General features: G+C 44.8%; 1 protein-coding gene across 1 annotated transcript; it reads left to right on the top strand.

Moving 5' to 3' along the window:
• The first annotated feature begins 244 nt into the window (after positions 1 to 244).
• Positions 245 to 21,239, top strand: BATF (basic leucine zipper ATF-like transcription factor). The gene is made up of 3 exons (XM_060166369.1): positions 245 to 357; positions 2,661 to 2,765; positions 20,772 to 21,239. Exons 1-3 carry the CDS (start codon positions 295 to 297, stop codon positions 20,979 to 20,981), a joined length of 378 nt encoding a protein of 125 aa, XP_060022352.1. The 5' UTR covers positions 245 to 294; the 3' UTR covers positions 20,982 to 21,239.
• Positions 21,240 to 21,851: the final 612 nt, after the last annotated feature.

Here is a 21,851-nt window from a genome sequence, read left to right as displayed (position 1 = left end):
TGTTTAAGTTTCCGCCCATGTGACTTCCAGCGCGAGTTACCAGAAACCACAAGAGAGAGAGAGAGAGGGCGCAAGCCCCAAAGCAAGCGACATGTCCCTGTGGGGAGCAGAGCCTCTGCACCCCAGAGTGAGGAGGCCGCTGGGGTCAGAGGTGGCTGCAAGGCGGGCTAGAGGAGGGCCCTGCGGAGGGGGGGTGGGCTGGTGGCCCGGGAGCAGTCAGGAAGGGAGGCCGGCTGGGGACAGGAGAACCCAGAGGCGCGAGGGGCTGCGTGGAGAGCCCGGAAGACTGCAGCCATGCCTCACAGCTCCGACAGCAGCGACTCCAGCTTCAGCCGCTCTCCGCCCCCCAGCAAACAGGTAGGGTCCTGCCTTCTCCTCCTCCTGCCTTCTGATTCTCCGGGGAAGGGCGGGGAGAGGGCCGGGCTGCCTGGGCCTGCCCCGGGAGCTGAGAGGCCAGGAGATGGCTGGTGGCAGGAGTTAGACTAAAGACACAGGATCTGCAGTGAGGCTGTGCATCTTGGCGGAGACCCTCGTCCTTCCACCCATCCTGCCAAATTATGTCCTCCTCATCCCCCGATGGTGCGCATCGCCTCCACCTCACCTGGGGTCCCACCCCATGAAGCTTTCGAGGAAGCCAAGAGGAGAATTAGCACCAAAGAACTCTGGTCTCTCAGAGGAAAGAGTCTTCCTCTCTCCAAGGCAGCAAAATGAGAGGAGGAGTCTTAACGCGGGCTACGGGCACGCACACCCTGAATGCTAGATGGTTGCCCAGGAGACAGCCCGCAGGACAAGAGAGGAAAGGGATGGGGGTAAAGTAAAAGGCGGCAGAAGAGCAAGTTGAAAGGAGCAGGACCCCGTGCCAGCTCAGAGGATCTATCTTACCTCCTGGGCATGGCTGCTGTTCCTAGCACGGGTGGCGGAGAGAGGGCTGGGGGAGGAAGGAAATGAATCAGGAGATGGTTCTGGGGACTCGGAGACATTCCTTAGTAGCTCAGCTCAGCTCTGGGGAAACCAGAGAGATGAAGGTGGAGATTCTGGGAGCATTGGGAGTCTAGGTTGTGACTTCCACCTCAAAAGCTTTCAGCTTGAGGGTTGCCAAAAACAAGAAAACAAAAACGGGGCACCCTGGCTGCCTTTGCAGCTCCTGGGGCTTTCTCCTCACTACATCCCTCGACAGCCCTCTCGATAGGAAGCCCTCTTCCTTCTCATCTAATACATCAGTGGAGGACAATTCCTTATCCAACTTTGTGGTTTAAAAACTGCATTCTTTCATTAGCCTGGATATCCAAGAGGGCTTTCAAAATGCTGCAGACCAAATAACAGTATGTAAACATATACTAAAGCTTCTGTCATCAACATCTAACGGGAGAGCAGCAGGTAGGAAGGAGTCCTAGTGGAGACCTCTAGAGGACGAACAATCCAGTCCTCTGCTCAAGATGGTATCAGAGGGATTCAGACTACCTGGAAGTTTGTACTCTTCTTAGGAAGGAAATTACTCATGGCTTTCCTGGTAACCTCCTTCCCCATCCCCCTTAGAGAAAGAGCACTTCCTTCCTATCTAACCAATTGCCCTCCGACTGCAATGGCCTGGAAGTATTGGGCACATTGGTGAGACATATGCTTGGTGGGCAGAGTCTTGCCCGAGGAACTGTGTCCCTCTAGCCTGTGGGGTCGTGAGAGGGGACAGGGCCGAAGGTACAGAAGGGTTTCACTCAGATTCCCCCACCTACCCTGCAGCATCTGGGGGAAAGCCGGAGCTAACCTCTCTGCGCACGTAGAGCACATGCCCATCCGTGGGGTGCACTTAGAGAACACCCAAGGTTCCCTGTGTCCTCCTAAGCACCCATCCACTATCTGCCGCGGCCAGGAAATCTCCACCATTAAAACTGTTCTTGGTCTCCAGTCTGTACTAGGCATTGTGCTCAGGGCCATGGGGGATATCAAGGTCACTGAGCATAATGAAGGGAATGCAGGGGAAGAAGAGGCAGATCTGGGATAGGGACCTCGGTCCACGGGCACAGCAGAAGACACAAGGGGTACAAACCAGGAGGGTAGTGGTGGCAGGGGCGGGGGTGGTTTGGGAAGGCATCAGACTTAGCATTGGAAGATGTAACTCTCAGATTACTGTGAGCTCTTGGGCAAGCTCCTTGAGCCTCAGTTTCCCCCACGTATAAGATGGAAATAATCGTATCAACTTCACAGAATTGGGGAATTCAACAGGAGCACCTCTGAGAAAAGGCACTTGCACAGAAGCTAGCACATAGTAGGTACTTAACAGAGTTTTGGGGAAAAAAATAGCAAGAAGGTTCTAGGCCAAAAGTTAGAGGGTGAGGGTGGAGCAGACCTGAAGAGGAGAGGTGATAAAACACACTTCATCGCCTTAACCATCTTTTTCCAAATACGGCCCTATTGAGTTCTCAAGCTCTTTTGCCCTCTTCCTGTATCTTTTGGCCAAAGTTATAGAGACCTAAGAGAGTGTAACAGAGTGTGGAGAAAAGTTCCCTTTTGGGTTCAGCCTTTTGGTAAATAGGGGGGTGGACGGGCAAGTAAAGATGAAGAAATGGAAGGGTGGACAGCAGGATATCAAACACCATGAGAGCCTGCCTCCACTCAGAAGAGAGGGTTAGACTCCCCTAATTCTCATCATCTCTGCTTCCCAGGACTCATCTGATGATGTGAGAAAAGTTCAGAGAAGGGAGAAAAATCGCATTGCTGCCCAGAAGAGCAGGCAGAGGCAGACACAGAAAGCTGACACCCTCCATCTGGTGAGTGTTCAGACCTTTCTTCACCCTCTTGAGCCGTAGGCGTTGCTCCCCACCGCCTGTGGACTCCTGGACCATAGCTTTGAGTCTGCCTGCGTGGGGATGTGTATGTGGGGGAGTTGGTGGAGGGATGCAGGTGAGGCAGGGAGGGGAGGCTCTCCTGTGAGTGCATTGAGAAGATTCCAAAACAGGGGATGGGCCAGGAGGCTGAAAGAGAAATGAGTGCCAAGGGGGCACGAGGAGTAAAGGAGCTGAGTGTGGGCAGCCCAGAGGCTGGTGGAAGGCAGATCTACATGCTAAGAGATGGGGTAGCCTGAGACAGCTCCATCCCTCATGAACCCAGAGAGCAGAAGGCAGGACTGCCTTTGGGAGGAAGGTAGAAGGTGTAGAGGAGCCCATTGTCCCACAGTGCTGGGAACACATATAGTCCCATCCCCCGGGAGGCCAGTTGGGCAGCCACCTTGAGGTTTGCATTTGGGACAAGGAGGTCCACAGGGTGCTGCACCCCATACCTCTTTTCTGAACATTATTAAGGTTTGATTTCGAAATTTCTATTTTGATGATATCCCAAGGGGTCTGTGAAAGATACAGTTTCAGGTGCACGTATCTGGGATGGTCACCATCCTGGTTGAGTTGCCTCCAGTCTCACACTTTCTAGGGAAGCCCTGATCCCTGGCTTGAGCAGGCGCCTTGGGTGATCTGAACTGCATTTCCCCCAGCAGTCCAAGATCCTGGTCAGTGTTTCTAAATTCTGGCTGTGTGCTTCATAAAGCAAAGCTTCCTCCTCATCTCCCACACCTTACCACCTCTTTTCTCTTCGCTTTGCCCCTCAATTTGCTCCCTGTTCGACCAGCTCTTATTTCACTGGCTCCTTCCTCTTCCGTCCCTTCAGCCCTTCCTCTGACACCTCTGCCTTCTCGTCCCTCCTCCTGAGCCCTTCCCAAACCTCTGGCATCCCAGTAATTCATTCCAATGGTAAAAAGGGCAATTGACACCAAAAATGAATATGCTTATGGTTATTTGAAAGATTAGCCTGGTAATTGGCCAGTTAAAGAACAGTTGTTTTATTCCTGTCAAGAAAAAGTAAGATGTAGTTTTAGGTAAAAAGATGCTGCTTTTAGCCTTGTAAGGAAGCAGAGAGCAGGCTGCACCAAGATCTCTGATTGGATGCTCGTGTTTCATTTGAAATATATTCAACATGTCTTCCATTGCATACGAATGTAGTTTTATGTTCATGAATATTTGTTGAATTGAAAGAAAGAATGAATGAACACCAAGTCTGTTCTTCTCTTTGATGACTGTGATCAGTGGTCTAAATGTTAAGTTGGTGGTGGCCCTGCTTCTTATATGTTCTCCATGATTTCATTATGGCTTAGGGGCTCACAACACTCCAGTTTATTATTTTAAGCTTGAAAATCTAGGATCACTCACTTGTCTCCATCACAGTCTGATTCTAATTCAATATTGTTTGGAGCAAGCAAATGAACAAATACATAGAAATCAGTAAGGATAAAACCTACCTTTTTGTAGAAGTAGACAATGTCCCAAGACTGGAAATATGCTATAAGCTTTATAAGTTTGTAATATTAAAAAATAAAAAACTCTGGAAACTAAGTATAGCTCAGCAGTGCCACAGTCATAAGGACATGGTTTGAATCCCAGCTCTGCCATTTGTTATCCGTATGACCCACCTTAGACCTTAGAGATGTTCTTAACCTCCCTTAGACTCAGTTTTCTTATTAGGAAAATGGGACAGTAACTACCTACCTCATAGAGATAGTGCATATAAAGAGGTCAAGCGTCAGTCACTGACATATCATAAATATTCAAAAGTTTTGAGGATAATAAGAGTAATATTAATAATAGTTACTATTAGAAGAAACGATAATCACAACTAAGATTTTATGTTTATGAATTTATACTTATATATAAATCACAGGATCTCAGGGCTGAGAGATTTCTTAAAGGCTGGAAAGTTCAGACACACGTTTGATGCTTGAGGCTCTCTACAACACCCTCCGGAAATGGTTCCCAGTGTATTGGTCACTTCTAATGATAGAGAGCTCCCTGCCTCCTAACAGGAGCAGAGGAGTCTTCCTTATCTCGAGCTGCGCCACTGTCTCCCTGGAAATTCAACCCCCTGGTCTTCCTTCAACCCCTTCCTTCCTTCAACCCCTTCCTTCAACCCGTATCAGTGAGGGTGACATGTATGTTTCTTTGATGTGGCAAGGTTTTCAACACTAACTAATCTGTCTCTCTTTGCAAGACAAGAGTTAGAACCAGAAGATTTAGCCCATCTGATTATACTAGTCATGGCTCTATTGGGATAATCTCTGGGGGTTGGGGGTCCCTGGAGCCCCCAGTCATGTAGTCACCGCATCCACACTCAAACCCCCAGCCTCAGTCTCTAGAATGTTCGCATCTTTCCCACACCTGGACACAAACTCCTCCCCACTCCTTTCTTTTGAGCACCCCGGCACTCATCTTCAATTTTTGCCCAGTGAGTAGGACACCTCAGAGTTTACACAGCAAGCCTGAGGGTTGCAACCAATGCGACTTACGTTTCTTGACTTTGGGTGGAAGCTTTTGGCAGCAACAGGTAAATCTGCCACCATCAAACAGAGGGTTTGGCTGTGATCTGAAATGTTCATTTCCTCTCAGACAATCATCACCCATCTTCTGCATCCATTATCCTCTTAATTATGTTTGTGATTCAGGTAGAAAACCTTCTACTTTACCACCAGCATTCTTAAGGTTGGGTGCTTGGTTTGCCCTTCACTCCTTTCTGTGCTTGTCTCCACATGCTGAGGCTCTGGAACCATTCTCTGGCCCTCAGACATAGCCATAGGACTCATCTACAAGATGTTAAAGACCAGGGTTTAGAAATTACTGAGCGTACAGTACCAAGTTTGTATTAGTGTGCTAGCCTCATATATGCTGGGATAAACATTGATTTCTCGGTTTCAACTTTGTCACTGTTCTCTCTCTTAAAATACCAAAAGAATTATCCTGTTTCTCTAGTGAGAGTGTGGGATACCTATTATTTAACGTTTTCAGTATCTATCCTATAAGTGGTTTACACCGAAACACTGTATATTGATTGCTTTTGAAATAGCAGAGTAGGGAAGTTGCTGCTTTCAGCAATGTGTTTAACCTCATGCCAATGTTATAACATCTCTGGCCTTGACTATCCCTCACATAAACCGAATCAGATGCTTCTTTTCATACTTGTGATTATCAACAAAGTCCACATTCCGTGGGGTTTTTTTGCTTTGTTTTTGTCTTTTTTGTCTGCACCTCATGGCGTGCGGGATCTTAGTTCCTGGACCAGGGATCGAACCCATGACCCCTGCAGTGGAAATGAGGAGTCCTAACCATTGGACCACTAGGAATTCTCCCACATTCTGTTTTAATTCTCTTTTGGTTGGTGTTTCAAACAGCACTCATCGCACTCAGTTCCTTTTCTCTCGCAGTCAACTATAGAGTCCATTAGGCATAGTAAAGGCATTGATTAAAAGGAGAAGGTCATATCTTGACCCGTTCACTTTCAAAAGATATTAGTAGCTAATAAGTGTATCCAAGATAGTCAGCTGAAAAACTAAGAAAAATAATAGGAATCCAGTCAGCTTTCAAAGTTAACACAAAAAGTAATAACTTTTCCTAGGCAAATTAGATTACAAAATTTAATAGGAAAAAAGATTCTGTTTATAATACCAAGAACAGCAAATGGAAGGAAGGACTAAATTTAACAAAAAATATGCAGGGTTTAATTTTTTAAACTTCAAAATTATTCTAAGTGATTAAAAAAACACTCAAATAAATGGAAAGATATACCTTATGTAAAGATAGCAATTTTCCTTAAGTTAATTTAGAAATTGAATTAATTTAATATGATCTTAATAAACTAGGATTTTCTGGGTATTGGAGGAAAACGAAATTAGCTATTCTAAGTACCTGGAGAAAAATAACCATGTGAGAGTTTCCAGGAAAATTCTAAAGAAGGAGGGTGATTAGAGACGATTAGCTGAATAAGATATTAAAGTGAATTACAAATATAGATTTCAAAGCAGTGTGGAAAAGACAAAACATTGGACAGAACAGAACACAGAAATAGACCCCCAAGCAAGCTCAAATTTAAGACCCCAATACATATGTCAGTTCCTAAGACACAAGTACAGATGCAAAATGTCTAGGATGGCATTTCAAACCAGAGAGAGAAAGATGAATTATTCAATAAATAGTGTAGGGACTAAATAAATAGGGACAACTGGCTAGTCATTTGAAGAAAAAAAAAAAGGTAGAGTTTTCATTTCTTATACAACACACACATAGATTAAATGTGGGAAAAAATTAAAGAAATTTGAAAAAATTAGCATTAAAATATTTATCTTGGAATGAAGTCTTTTCCGGATAAAATGCAAAACCCTGAAGCCATAAAGGGAAAGATTGATATACATTACCTTTATACATGAAAAGTGAAAGTGTCTATACAGCTCAAAGTACCTAATATGCAAAATCAAAGGCAAGTGAAGACTGGGAAAAATACCTGCAACACAAATGACCAAAAAAGGGCATATTTGCTTAATATATGAGAGCTCTTATGAATAAGAAAGCGCTCAACAACCCAAAAGAAAAAATGAGCGATAATTAGGAATAGGCAATTTACAGAAAGAGAGAAATAAATGGCAAATAAATATGGAAAAGGTGCTAGACCTTACTTAGTTAGGGAAATGACAAAGCAACAGTTAGATCCCCTGCCAGATTGGCAAAGACAAAAAATGTTGCTAATACACCATGTTGCCAAGGTGATGGATAAGCAGGTACCACCACACACTACTAGAAGTCTAAGTGCGTACCGTTCCGTTAGAGGGCAATTTGACCATGTCCATCCAAATTACAAGTGCACATACACTGTAACTCGGCAATTTTACATCTAGGTGTCTGTTTAGAAACATACCCACAGATTGCACAATTATGTACATGTAAAGATAACCATTGCTGCATTGTTTTTCATAGCAAAGACTGGAAACTAGCTAAATATTCATCAGTAAGGGACTCAAATAAACTATCGTTTGTTCATTCAGTGGATACCACGAAGGTGTTAAAATAACGAGTTATATACAGATGTGCTAATCTGAAAAGATTATCTATATACTCTTAAGTGAAAAAGTATGAGTATGGTATATAGTTGTCTCCCATGCATATTTTTAATAAAAAGAAAAACATATGTGCATATGTGTATAAACTTTAAAATTTTCAAATAGGTTTCCCCCCAAAATTGCTAACGATATATATTTCTGAAAAGTAGGACAAAAGGTCTAAAGCAGGAGAGAGATACTTTGCATTTTTTTTTTACCTTTTTATATAGTTTGGATGTTTTTATCATGTGCTTTTATTTTTATAATGTAGATATTTAAATTCCCAATATCGATCATTATTACATATGCATTAGGATGATTTCTTTTCTAATTTGATTTCAAACATTGAATAGTCTTCCATTGTGACACTTTATCCCTTGAACATCCTACATAAATATCTCAGTCCTTTGGGACAACCAACTGTCAGCTGGGATTTGTAATGAGTAATCCTAAGGTCTCCAGCGCTAGTAAGAGATGACAGACCAGTTTCATTTGTGTGGTTATCCTGGTAATTGTAGGATATCTCTGGTGCCTTGGAGCAGGAAGGATTTTGAGTCTGTATCCCAGGTTAGCAGGAGAGTTGAGATCAGTTGAGAAACTTTGTTCATGAAAAGGCTAAAAGTAGAGGGGGTGGTGGGCAGACAGCAATATTAGCCGAGAGCTGTGATGTTGACAAGTCAGACCTGGCCTTGAGGGTGGAACTGGAATAAAAGTACAGTAACAGGGCCAAATCTGGAGCTGGAACTTCAGGTACTTAGATGGGGGTAGGACAGGTGCTTGCCTAGGGCTGGCTCCTGAAGGAGTCTCACATTCGTTTAAAATAAGAAAAAGATTTACAGGTTCCAGGGTAGATCTTTAATGCCATATGTAACAAACATCATGAGTGTAAATTATGCCTGAAATTAAGCTGTGAGAAATAAGGTATTTACAATTGGAGGAAAACTGAGTAATGGAGGAAACGAAGCTCAGCAAAGATATTAACTTCCTGGGCCTTCTTAGAAAGAGACACTATTGTTCTTGGTTTTCTGGGAAGGCCTGGGAGAGAAGCCTGTTCATGGTCCTTTTTCATTCCGTCAGTTATTTTCTCTCTCTGGGAGACCATGCCATAAGATTTATTGGCATAGAGAAATCACAGGTAAAATAAAATAAAATAAAACAAAACAAAAAGCTAGAAAGTATGTTTTAGCTAGTTCCACCCTAAAGAAGTTCAGTGTAAAATCAGTGAACTTTCTGTGGAAAAGAGCCATTTCTCTTGGGCCTCTATTGCTATGAACTTCTCTTTATTAAAAACATATTAATTGTATTAGGTTAAGTAACTTGTCTGAGGTCATACATCTTGTAACTAGGTCTGTCTGACTGAAGAGCCCATCTTCCTAACCACTAGGCAACACAGCCTCTTCCTTTGGACTCGCATGAAGATGTATTCATCTTCCCTAACTGATCCTCCTTGAATCTCTTCCTGCATTTTTTTCTCTTGTTCTTTAAGCAACATCCTCCAAAGGTGACACTTTTCCTCCTCCATCATTAGGCCTAGTCGAGAAATTAATGATGTCTCTAAGCAATAGATTGATATAGCCATTGAGACCATTTTTAAATAAAGCTGTGTAGCAATAACTATTAACATCTTGCTCTTTGGTGCAGCAATTCCACTTACAGGAATTTGAAGAAACAATGATGCACAAAGATGCTCAATTCATCATTATTTGTGAACAGTAAACACTTTATCAATACTATAAAATTGGACATATACCCAACTACTGGAGATTAAGTATATTACGACACATTCATATGCTAGAATTTTATGCTGGCAATAAAAATGACTAAGTGGATCTGTATTTATCAACACAGAAAGATGTCAATTACATAGCACTGAGAGAAAAAGCAAGTGACAAAGAGTATGCAGAGTATAATTCCGTTGATGTAAAATTTGTGGTTTGGAGGGCATGTTTGCATGCATAAAGAGATGTCTGGAAGAATATTCTCCAAAATGATAATAATGGTTATATCTGAGTGGTTGAATTTTGAATAGCTCACCTTATTCCTGGAACTTTTCTGTAATTCTTTTTATTATGATGAATGTATACCATTTAAAAAATCAGAATAAAAAATTAGACTATTCTCATTTGGGAAGGAAAAACACACTAAGGAATTCACCAGCCCTAACTGCTTGTCCTACTGACAATGGGTCAGTATGGTTATGGTCGGGAGGCATGTTTGAAAGGAGGCCAGCTTCTCACCAGTCTTGGCATTATAAGGAATTTCTGTCTAATGGGATTACATGTCAGAAATTGACGACACCCATTCAGCTGAAGTCTTCATGAAGCTGTTCTCAGCAGCTACCAGACTACTTTCTCTTGGAAAGGATGAGGGAGCCTCTCTAAACCCCAAGCTGCTCTGGGGTTTTCCTTAGTCTCCTCTGTAGGACTAGGTCTGGCCCTCTGAGTCCTAAGGGGTTCCATAGATTGATTCCACAGGACAAAGTCCCCTTCAGATTGTGGGGTATCTGTAGAGGATCCTGCCATGGGTTCACATGGTAGCTTGTGGAGGGAATAACAAAAACTGTAGTCATACACCATTCTTGATGGAACCACAGAATTAAAAGGAAACTCAGAGATACTCTAGGTCACCCTGCTGTGTTACCAGTGAGGACACTGATGTCTTCCTTAAGGACACCCAAGAACCCAAACCTCTTGCCTTCCCACCTCTTGCTTTTGTTTTTGTGCCACTTTGCTGAACAGTACTTTGCTCGGCAGATGGTGCTGCCCTCACATGTCCTTTTGCAAAGGGTGAGCCAAGAAGTAGGCCATTAACTAGGACACGTAAACGGCCTAGGCACTCTTCAGCAACAAAACCCAAGCACACAGCAAGAGACGAAAAAGGCAGAGAGTCCCAGGCTGAGAGGGGCTAAGTTTAAATGTTCCTTTATTTTAAAAAGGTCCTAAAGTTGTAATCCAAAATCAAAAAGGATGATGACATATTGGAGGAAATATTTGTGTCAAATTAAATAATTTCAGATTTAATATTTTCTTTTTTAAAGAATTTTTTTTGATGTGGACAATTTTTAAAGTCTTTATTGAATTTGTTACAGTATTGCTTCTGTTTTATGTTTTGGTTTTTTGGCCGTGAGGCATGTGGGATCTTAGCTCCCCGACCAGGGATTGAACCTGCTCCCCCTCGCACTGGAAGTCGAAGTCTTAACCACTGGACCTCCAGGGAAGTCCCCTTGATTTAATATTTATACTATAGAAAGAACATTCTTTTTAAGAAAAACATCAAGACTCCAATAGATAAGTGGGCAAAGGCTATGAACAGAAAGCTTACGTAACATTTTTTCCTACCAAAATGAAAATAACCCAATTTTCTATTCTGATTGTGCAAACAATATACACTATGGATTTCTCAACCTCAGCAATATTGACACTCTGAGTTGGACAACTCTTTGTTGTGTATGTGGGAGGGGGTTGGCCCCCTGCACTGTAAAATGTAAAATCTACCCACTAGATGCCAGTAGCACGACCTCACCCCTCTAGTTGTGAAACTCAAAAATATTTCTAAATGTTCCCTTGGGGGGCAAAATTGTCCTTGGTTGAGAATGCTGTACTAGCAAATAGACATGCAGAAATCTTATTCTTGGTAATTGATAACTTGTAACATTAAAATGAAATTAAGAAACCTTCAAAAAGTTAGTTGGCAAAATAAATTATTTAAAATTACGACACCTAAATCCCAACGAAGTTGTAGTAAAATTAATATATACATTCACTGCCGATGACATTGTATATATTACATAACCCTTTTACAGCAATACTTACATGAACTGGAAGATGTTCACTGCAGCATTATTTATAATAGCAACCAAAATGTCCAACATTAGAAAGCCATGTTAAGTAAATTGTGGATCATCTATTTGTTGATGTCACCATTAAAAGAATAATTATGGTGATTTTTTAAGTATGACAAAATTATGACAAAAAGGAAAATACAAATTGTATATGTACTCTGAGATTTTATAAAAATAAGTATCCATGTTCGTTAAAAAGGACAAGATGGCAACATATACAAATGAAAAGAGTCACGTTTAGAGGACTGTGATCATGGGTGGGTATACTTTTTTAAAAATGTCTTTAGTTATACTGTATATTTTTTATTTAAAAACATAAAAAAAGATCAAATAGAGCGCTGAGTGAATTCTGGTAGAAATCGAGGATGAGAACAGAGAGGGTATCATTGAGTTAGAACTTGGGGGGCAGGCTTTGGTAGGAGATCTTATCATTTATCATCCAAATAGGAACACTTTTGAGTGAAAAGAGGCACTAGTAAAAATTACACTAGGAGGGTAGCTATGAACTGAGACTGTCCCAGTAAACATCTGGTCACGCTAGATTTAGGGGAACCAAGGAGGGTGACCTAAAGCTCTTAGGAAAATTCAAGAGTAGTAATAAATTTCAGAGCCAAGCAGAGGGGGCTAGATTCCTGGTACCAAAATGCAATTTCCTGCACTAGATAACTCTGTAACTAACATATTTTCCAGGTACTCAGCTGGCATAAGACTATGCCTTATTGCTAAGAGTTTGGGGAGGTCCAGAAAATGACAAAAGCAAAGGCCATACTCCTAGTACTAGAGCTCACGTCAGCAGAAATAATTCATTCTGCTGTACAAGTATATGTGAAATGCCTCCTACGGGCATTTTTTCTAGGCGCTGAGAATTCAGCTGGGACAAGACACACTAAGTCCCTGATTTCAGGGACCTTACGTTCAACCAGAAGTCAGACTGGAAAATCAACTGACCAATCGTTATTTATTGTTTCACTAATGACACAAAGGGAAGAGGGCTTTGAAGAAAACCAAATAGTGCAATATTGACAGTGACTTAGGGACAGGGATGGGGACAGTGATCAAGGAAGGTCTTTCTGAGGCCCTGACATTTGAGATCAAATACGAGTCAAGAGAAGGAGCCTGGGAAGATCTGGGGAAAGGATGTTCTCTTGCAGAGACTTCAGGTCAAACTGTGAGGGGCCTGTCAGGGTCAGAAAGATGCCTTGTGGGGCCTGGGACTGTGAGAGCATGAGGAGGAACTCAGGAACAAAGGCCACTGTGCTGCAGGGAGCAGGAACCAGATTGGGGGTGGGGGGTGGGGGGAGGGTCAACAGAATGAATTCAGATTCAGTGGGGACAGAGTGGGGGCAGATATATCTGAAGCTAAATTCTGATCTACAAAATGGGAAGCAATTACACCTCACTGGGCTGTTTGAGAGTTTGTTCTCTGAACAAATGTAAAAACAAAGCAATAGTGCATTTTTTGTCTGTTTTGCATTGGAGAGAAGACTTTATTTGCTTAATGCAGAGAGGCTGGCATTTTCCTATAAATCAATCAGGTAAAGATATCAGATGTATTATCATATATGAAAACATATGCCCTACTTTCCAGTTGTTTATATGAACTTTAAGAACACAAAGGGACTTCCCTGGCTGTCCAGTGGTTAGCGCTCCGTGCTTCCACCGCAGGGGACACAGGTTCGATCCCCGGTCGGGGAACTAAGATCCTACATGCCAAAAAAAAAAAAAGAACGCTAACGGTTTCACTGGCTGGGCTTTTCACCACCACTGGTCAAGTCTCCTTTGCTTGGTATGGTTCAGACAGGTCAAGTTCAAGCCAGGGAAACTGTATGCAGGGTTCTCACAGTGGTGTGATTCTGCTGTCCCCACTCCATAGCTTCGGTTTGGGGAACAAAAGCAGGGGTTTGACTGGGCCTTTTTTAAGAAAATGAATATCTTACACGCACTTGTAACTATCCTAGAGTTAAAAGTAGAAGCTATAAAAGTACTTAAATGCTTGGTTAAGCACTCCCTGGGGAATTTCATGGCCATCACAAACAGCAGACCCTTCAAATGCAGGTCTCAGATTTTAGTAAATTATTATAGACTCCAAGGAGGCAATCAAGCAACACGATTTTACTGAACACCTACTATGTGCCAGGCACAGTCCCAGTCACTGAGGACAAAACAGTGAAGACAAGGATAGCTCCCGTCCTCATGGAGCTCAACAATCTAAAGGACAACTAATTTGATAAAGTTATCACTAATGAGATTCCAATAAATGCCTTACCTCTCACCTTTCTGTAAGAATGAACTATCCTGGGCTACTTGAAATTTTCACCAAATATGATTCTTTGCCTTAAACAGTCATTAATTTTTTTTTTTTTTTTTTTTTTTTTTTTTTGCGGTACTAGGGCCTCTCACTGCTGTGGCCTCTCCCGTTGCGGAGCACAGGCTCCGGACGCGCAGGCTCAGCGGCCACGGCTCACGGGCCCAGCCGCTCCGTGGCACGTGGGATCTTCCCGCACCGGGGCACGAACCCGTGTCCCCTGCATCGGCAGGTGGACTCTCAACCACTGTGCCACCAGGGAAACCCAGTCATTTACTTTTAGAAAAAATTTTTGGCTTAGAAATGTCCTCCTTCTTTAAAGGTCTTTATATTATAGTTATATTATTCATACTATGTTATACAATAAAATTATTTAATAAAATAAAAATATATAAATATATAACATATGGTATAATAAATTTAACAAAATCAAACATTGTATATATTTATATTGTTATATTATTTTAAAGAGGAATCCACTATGAACATAATTGTCAAGCTAGTTCCTCATTAAGCTCACCTGGGAAGTGTTTTTTTAATCTTGATGCCTGAGACCCAGTCTGGAACAATTAAATTGGAACCTGTCAGGGGTGAAATCGGGGAATTAAGTTTTTTTTTGTGTTTTTTTTTTTTTTTTGCGGTACGCGGGCCTCTCACTGTTGTGACCTCTCCCGTTGCGGAGCACAGGCTCCGGACGCGCAGGCTCAGCAGCCACAGCTCACAGGCCCAGCCGCTCCGCGGCATGTGGGATCTTCCCGGACCGGGGCACGAACCCGTATCCCCTGCATCGGCAGACGGACTCTCAACCACTGCGCCACCAGGGAAGCTCCAGGAATTAAGATTTTTTATAGCTCTTCAGGCAACTGCAGTGTACAGCCAGGGTTGAGAATCAGGGAGCAGTGACATTTGAAGCCTGTCAGGTGCGTGTGGTGGAATGTGTCCAGTGAATTTGGGGCAATTTTGTGGGTATATACCCAGACAGTCTGTCTCAGAGGCCCGGCAGCTTAAAACAAAACAATTCAAACCTTGATGTTGATGGCAATGATTAGTTGTTTGTTTTTCAAAATTGGACTTGCTAGTGATAACCTTTCTAACTTGAGGTATCAGTCAGGATTGCATGCTGCTATGAGTTATAGAAAAACTATCAAACAGAGGCATCAACAAGTCACCATTTGTATTTTATATTTTTCTCATATACTAAGAAGTTCAGAAGTAGACAGTCCAGGGATAGTGCAAGGATGTCGTCAAAGAACCAAGCTCCTTCTTTCTCTCTGCACAGCCATCCTCAGTATGTGAATGAGTTTTCATCCTCAGGGCTGCAAAATGGCTGCTGAACCTCCAGGCATCAATCCGTGTCCAGGGAGGGTAGCCTTTGTCTGGTGAAGCTCTGCCTTTTTCCCTGAGGAGAGAAGCTCGTCCCCTCCCTTCCTACCCCCAACCCCCCCCCCCCCCACCATTTCTGCTTATGTCTTATTGGTCAGACTCTGTCGCATGGTCATACTTACCTGCAGGGGAAGCTGGGTAATTGAGGAATTCTTTTCCCAGCCTCTCTAGAGGAAAGCAGGGGGAAGGAGTTTGGAACAGATATTGAGTGAGCCAACCTATAGTGTTTCTCACACATAAGGTCAATGAAATCATAGCCCTGAAAGTCAAAGAACAGGAGACAGGAACCCAGGCAGGGGCCTGAGGGGCATGGCTGATGTGGCTAAACATCAGTGGATGATGAGGTGCTGACGGCCCTGGAGTTTCAGCTTTAAGGTATGAAAGTGAAGATTTCTCCAGAATTATTCAGTGCAAAGACCTGTGGTTTAGTGATTCCTCTTCTCTTCTCATCCGGTGAGGAACAGGAGTTGGAGTTAATTTCCCCAGGATTCAGGGGAAAGGTAGGCATAGATCCCACTATGGCTTGGGATGTGCCCTACCTCTCAGTTCACAGACTCCTCCAGGAAACCTGGGCTCCACCCTATGTCTGCATGGGGGACAGGGGTCCGAAACTGCTGGAGACTGAACAAATAACTGGGTGTGAGGGACATGAGCTTGACACACTACTCTCGCATTGAAGTGTGGGTGGGAGCTGAAAGGTCACCTTGCCAATAAATGACTGCATGTTCTGTTGAGGAGGAAACACACAGGGACTATTTTCACCCTTCTGGAAAGTGTGATTAGAAAATTCAAGGAGAAGGTCAAGGCACAAACCAGAACTGGCAGGAAGGAGGACCAAGCCCTGCTCAGAAGGCCTGGAGAGGCCCTGCCAGAGCCTTGGGTCAGGGCCTGTCCTCAGCCTTGGTTCCAACTGGCTTCCCTGTGGGTAAGGGACCCACCTGGGGATTCCCCCATCATTCAAGCGCTCTACAGTGACCCGTTACTTGGCCCCTCCACTAGGGAATTTCCCAGAATGTTCCCACACCCCCAGAAGCCTCCTCCTTAGCCACCCCCAAGCTGCTTGTGGTTCCTGGTAGGGGTGGCATCAAGTAACCTCACAAGTGAGTGTGAACTGTGAACATTAGCAACTCAATTTGCACGAGGCGGGAAAAGAGGGAAGATGAAATTGGAAAGTCAACCAGGCTGAGGCCTCACAGGAGATAATTACCAGATACCATAAGATTTAAACAGACTTCAAAGGCAAGAGAGCATGGTGGGCACAGACTCTGAAGCCAGACTGTCTCAGTTCAAGCACTGGTGCTGCAACTGACAAGCTGTGTGACCTTGAACAAGTTACTCAACTTCTCTGTACCTTAGGTTTTCCTCTTCTGTAAAATGTGGCTAATAATATTATCTACCACATAGGATTGTTGCAAAGATTAAATATAATGATAATTGTAATTATGTAATTGGGCACATGGTAGCACCCAATAAATGTTAGTTACTATTAAATCAAACTGGATTATTCTTTTAAAATTTTGGTTTCTACTAATCTTTCTCATATAAATTGAGTCTATGTACCTCTGCTCCCAACACACCTACCCCTTCCCAACAGTAAGAGGCTCTGGTTGGCTAATATACACAGGTAGTCAATTTAAAATCTGAAATATTTGAGCTGCAGAGGGCTTGGAGATCTTCTAATCCTGTGGTTTTCAACATTCACTGCACATTAGAATCCCCTGGGGAGCCCTTAACAGCCCAATGCCCAGGTGCACCCAGACGGATTAAATCAGAATCAGGCATCAATACTGTTAAAACTTTCCAGGGATCCCCCTGATCCCAGCGTGTGACCAAGGCTGAGAATCATTGTGTTGGTCCAGTCTTCCTGTTTTAAAGTGAGGCAACTGGGGCTCAGAGTGGGAAAGGGAGTCACCGAGGGTCACCCAGCCAGGACCAGGACCAGGACCCCTGGCCACAGTTAACTGATGGAGCCCACCATTGTCACGTATTTCGGACCTCACTGTGCATCTGGGGAAGGTCTGGCCCCGAGTTAACCCTCTCACAGAGTAGCTGGACAGGAGATTCCCTCCCAACTCAGGTCAGGAGGCGATGATCAGCTCTGTGATTGGAAGAGTGTAACCAACTCAGGGTTCTTGTACTGTGTTTAAGGATCACCCAAAGCAAGACCCAGTTTTCTCTTGGAAGGCTACCGATCTTAGTGACCTTCAGAGACCCTAAGTCACGAAGTCTCTCAGGAGAAGCCATGGGTGTGTTAAAAGGAGCATAGGGCTGAGGATGGGGAAGCCCTGAGCCCAGCCCTGCTCTGCACCTACATGGTTATGGGGCTTTGGATGAATCACTCAAAGTTTCTGGCCCTCTGAGAAAGTAGGTGTCTTGAGGTGAATCTCTAGCCCTTTGCCCTAGCAGCTGCTGCCACCAGCCTGTAATAATTTTGGGGGGTGTGCGCAATAGGTTTGTCCCAGGGTCTCAGTTGGCCTCATCTGTAAAGTAGGGATAATAGCAGCTGGCCTTGCATAGCCACCTCAGAGGGTTACTGTGAGGAGCCTGAAGTGCCTAAATGAATTCCAAAAAGTAAAAAGCAGGTTACTTGGAAGCCCAAGGGCAGGCTCACCCCTCCCCCATCACAGGAGAAGACATGCATGTTAGAAGCCAAAATTTACTTTCTAAACATTACTTTCCTTTTCCCCTTGAGTTCTTGGTTTCCAGCCCCCACTGGGAATTCAGGGGGAAATTAGAGGGGTGTGATCATGGTACCTCTGCGTCAAGAGCTGCTCCCATGGCCACCTTTGCCATCTGTCCCCGTGTGAGAGCCCCTTCCACAGCATGACGGCCCCAGGGAGGGTCAGAGTGGACCAAGCAGTGGCAGGTGGGGATGTGGAGGGATGAAAACCCCAGATCAGCCACTTCCTTCTGCGAGCGAAGTCAAACTCTTCCTCTGCTAAGTGTCTGGCTGGCGGCAGGTCCCCTGGGCTGGCAGTACTGCTTTCTCTGGGGCCCTGGCGGGAAGCAGTCTTGCTTCCCAAGGTAAAGACAAGTTTCTTGTTACAGTTGGTTATTTTCTACTTAGAGGCGGTGGCGGTTATGAATGCTCTCCTAGCGCTCTGGGATCTCCCAGGAGGGCGGGGAGAGGGAGAGGAGAAAGCCAGAGCTCAGCAGGGCTCGCTGAGGGAGGAAGAGCCCGCTGTCACTTCCCGAAAGCTGGGCCGGCCTCTAGGCGGAGAGAAGGTCAGAGCGATTGGTCCCTGCGGCCCGCCTACCCCACCCCTCCCTTCTGCCTCGGGGTTTGCCCAGGCTCTTTGGAGCACAGAACTTACAGTAAATGTTGTCACCAGTGGAAACTCTCAGAGGGGGTGAGGAAAAGGGCTAGAGGAAGGGGCCAGGACTCCCGGCCCCCAGTTCCCGTCTTACCAACACCCCCCCCCCCCGTCTCATGTGTTGCTTTATCTTACCTTTTGGTAAAGAGGGGATGCCCTCTCTCTGGGATGTGCCCGGAAACAACCAAATGGTAAGATGAATGAGCCGGTCACACCCCGCAGAAGCGGCAGCCCATGCCCCTAACTCTATCATCATGGCTGTTGGTATCCCAACTCCCCCACCCCATTTTAGAGATGGGGGGTTTCTCTGTACCGACCTAGGCACATTTTCTAGCTCAGTGCCACATACAGGAAATGCCAGGGTGAGGCTGAGCACGCTCACACTTGTTCTGTACAAACGGATGGAATCTGGCTTGATGGATAAGGCCACATTCTCCTCTACCACTTAAAAAGAACCCCCAGGTGCATGGGTTAGGGCAATTGGCAGTGTAACTAGCTCTCATTAACCTGTAGCTCATGCTCCTGATGGATTATCGAAGGCAAATTTTAAATGTCAAGTTATCTCACATCTGCTCACTCCCCACTGTAATTCTGAGTCAACTTCTGGTCCAGCCGTTGATGTCATCAGGCAGCCAATCGACAAACACTTGAGTTCATACTCTAGGCCAGGCACTTAATAAGTGCTTGAATAATTAAAATAAATTTATTACCATATTTAACATTAATATCTATTGTTTTCAAACTTGCCTGATCATCAGAATAATCTGGGGCACTTGTTAAAACTTCAGATTCCCAGAATTCACAGAAAATCCCAAACCCACTGAGTTCAAATCTTTAGATTTGAGGAAGGGCCTGGAACTATATTTTTATCAGGCCCTCAGATTAATTCTAATGATACAGCAAGTTTGGAAAATACTAACCTAAGTGAAACAGAACTAGAAAAATAAGATCTGGACTCCAAATATTAGGTCGCTTTTTGAACTGAAATGTAATTTATTTGCATCTCCAGTGCTATTTTTCCTTCCTCTGTGGGTACCAATGATTAGCCCAGAAGGTCTATTTGAGTCAAGGAATGTGAACCTTAAAATCACATTGGAAATGAAATTCCCCTGGGTTTTCTGAAGGTGGGATCGTGTTCCAGTAAATGCTAATTACCAGGGTGTCATTGTTGATTAATTAATGATGTGATCAGTAATTAGCACTCTTTACCCTGAGTTTTTCTGATTAGCATGTTATCTGATGGTTCCCTTAAGCAACAGGGGAAAGGTGGTTCTGGAAAAAAGGAAGCACAGGTGCTTGGGACACACCCAGAGTACTACAGAACAAGCTGCTGGAAGAGCAGAATGGTGTGGAATCGAACGCTGTGCTGGAGTTTGACTATTTACTATTTAGAAATACCCTAAACATTCTAGAATCTGGGTGAAGTAGACAATTAACCGTGGACTCCATTTGTAAGACTAAATGCAAATGGTAACGTTAGGAGAAGACACCGTATAACATAGAGAGGAAAAGACTGAAATTAGTTTAAGACGGTCTCACAAACTCTTTTTGATTTTTGCTGGGATCTAGCCTCCCAGCCGGTTTCCCTCGACATATACTTGCCGCTCTCAACCCTCGTACACACTCACAGAGATCTATGCATGTGCACGTGCACACAAAGGAGCACACATGCAAATTCACGCATGCCTTCACACACACGTCTCTTAGTTGGGACCATATGAAACCGCCATTCTTATAGGTCAAAACAGACAAGTAGCAATTTCATATGGTTCAAGCTAAAAGCTATGCATATACATGCACAAATATACGTGTGCTATAGATGCACCCATCCACACACAGGACACATACAAATATATATGCACACGTGCACACTCGCATGTGCAGAAAAAAATCACCGATGCCCTTCTCCATGGCTGTGCTAGTGAAAATCTAACGCAGACTCCCGCTTCACAACGCCCCCCCGCCCCGCCCCCGCAATCTTGCAGAGCGCTGACATTAACCTGCAACGCCCATCCTTTCCGCTCGCAGGAGAGTGAAGACCTGGAGAAACAGAATGCAGCGCTGCGGAAGGAGATCAAACAGCTCACGGAGGAGGTGAAGTACTTCACGTCGGTGCTGAGCAGCCACGAGCCCCTGTGCTCCGTGCTGGCCCCCGGCGCGCCCTCGCCCCCCGAGGTGGTGTACAGCGCCCACGCCTTCCACCAGCCTCACGTCAGCTCCCCGCGCTTCCAGCCCTGAGCTCCCCGAGGGCGGGAGAGAGCGGAGCCCCCAGCCCCGGCTGCTCCCAGGCCTCGGGAGGGGCACGCAGACTGTGGCCAGCGGCCCTCGTCCCTCAGCGCCCTCTCTCGACCCGGAGACCCGGAGGCGGAGGCCTGGACCGGGATGGAACACAGGACGCAGCTGCTGGACGTGTGAACGGCCTCCCGAAGCGTGGCCAACCGCCCGGCAGCGTGGGCTGGACCTTCACGTGGGTGGGAGGCCGGATCCAGAGCTATGTCAAGCATAACGCCCAAGTCCCATGGCACAGAGGGAGGAGGGGTAGGGAAGGGTTATTTTTCTAAATAAATGTCTTAAAAGAAACCAGTCTGGCCAGGGCTTGAAACCTTAAGTTCTGTGGGGTTGGGGTCGTTATTGGTTCTTGGCCTCAGGAGCCCTTAAAGCTCCGGAGATTCAGCTAATATTGCTTCTTTTCCACGGCTTGTTAATCTACTTGGGAAGCTGGGTTTTCTCAAAGAATCTTCAATTCTCCTTCTAGGCATCTTCTTGATTTTCCTCCCCAAATCATCTCACTGTGACCTCTCACTTTCCATTCCTCATTGCATCATGCTTTCTAGATTGTCTAGACGTTTCTAGGGTCCTTCTTTAGACAAGAGAAGGACCAGCGCCAGATGCTGTGGAGTGGGATGGTCATTCGAGTTGGTACTCTCATCTCCCACGACTACACTGACTCAGCCCCGGCCAGACGGCCAGCGCTGGAGGATGCTGTGTGCCAGGCCCCACGCAAGGAACTCCAGCAGCACAAGGAGCACCTCACGTGAAGGCGAGGGCTTTCCTCATGCTCTCGTGGGGCAACATGTGGTTCAGAGACACAGGCGCTGCGTGTCCTGC

This window comes from Lagenorhynchus albirostris, chromosome 1 (genome assembly GCF_949774975.1).
Source record: "Lagenorhynchus albirostris chromosome 1, mLagAlb1.1, whole genome shotgun sequence".
NCBI classification, from domain to species: domain Eukaryota; kingdom Metazoa; phylum Chordata; class Mammalia; order Artiodactyla; family Delphinidae; genus Lagenorhynchus; species Lagenorhynchus albirostris.
The sequence above is the reverse complement of the archived record's forward strand: the minus strand, read 5'-3'. Positions and strand labels throughout refer to the sequence as shown.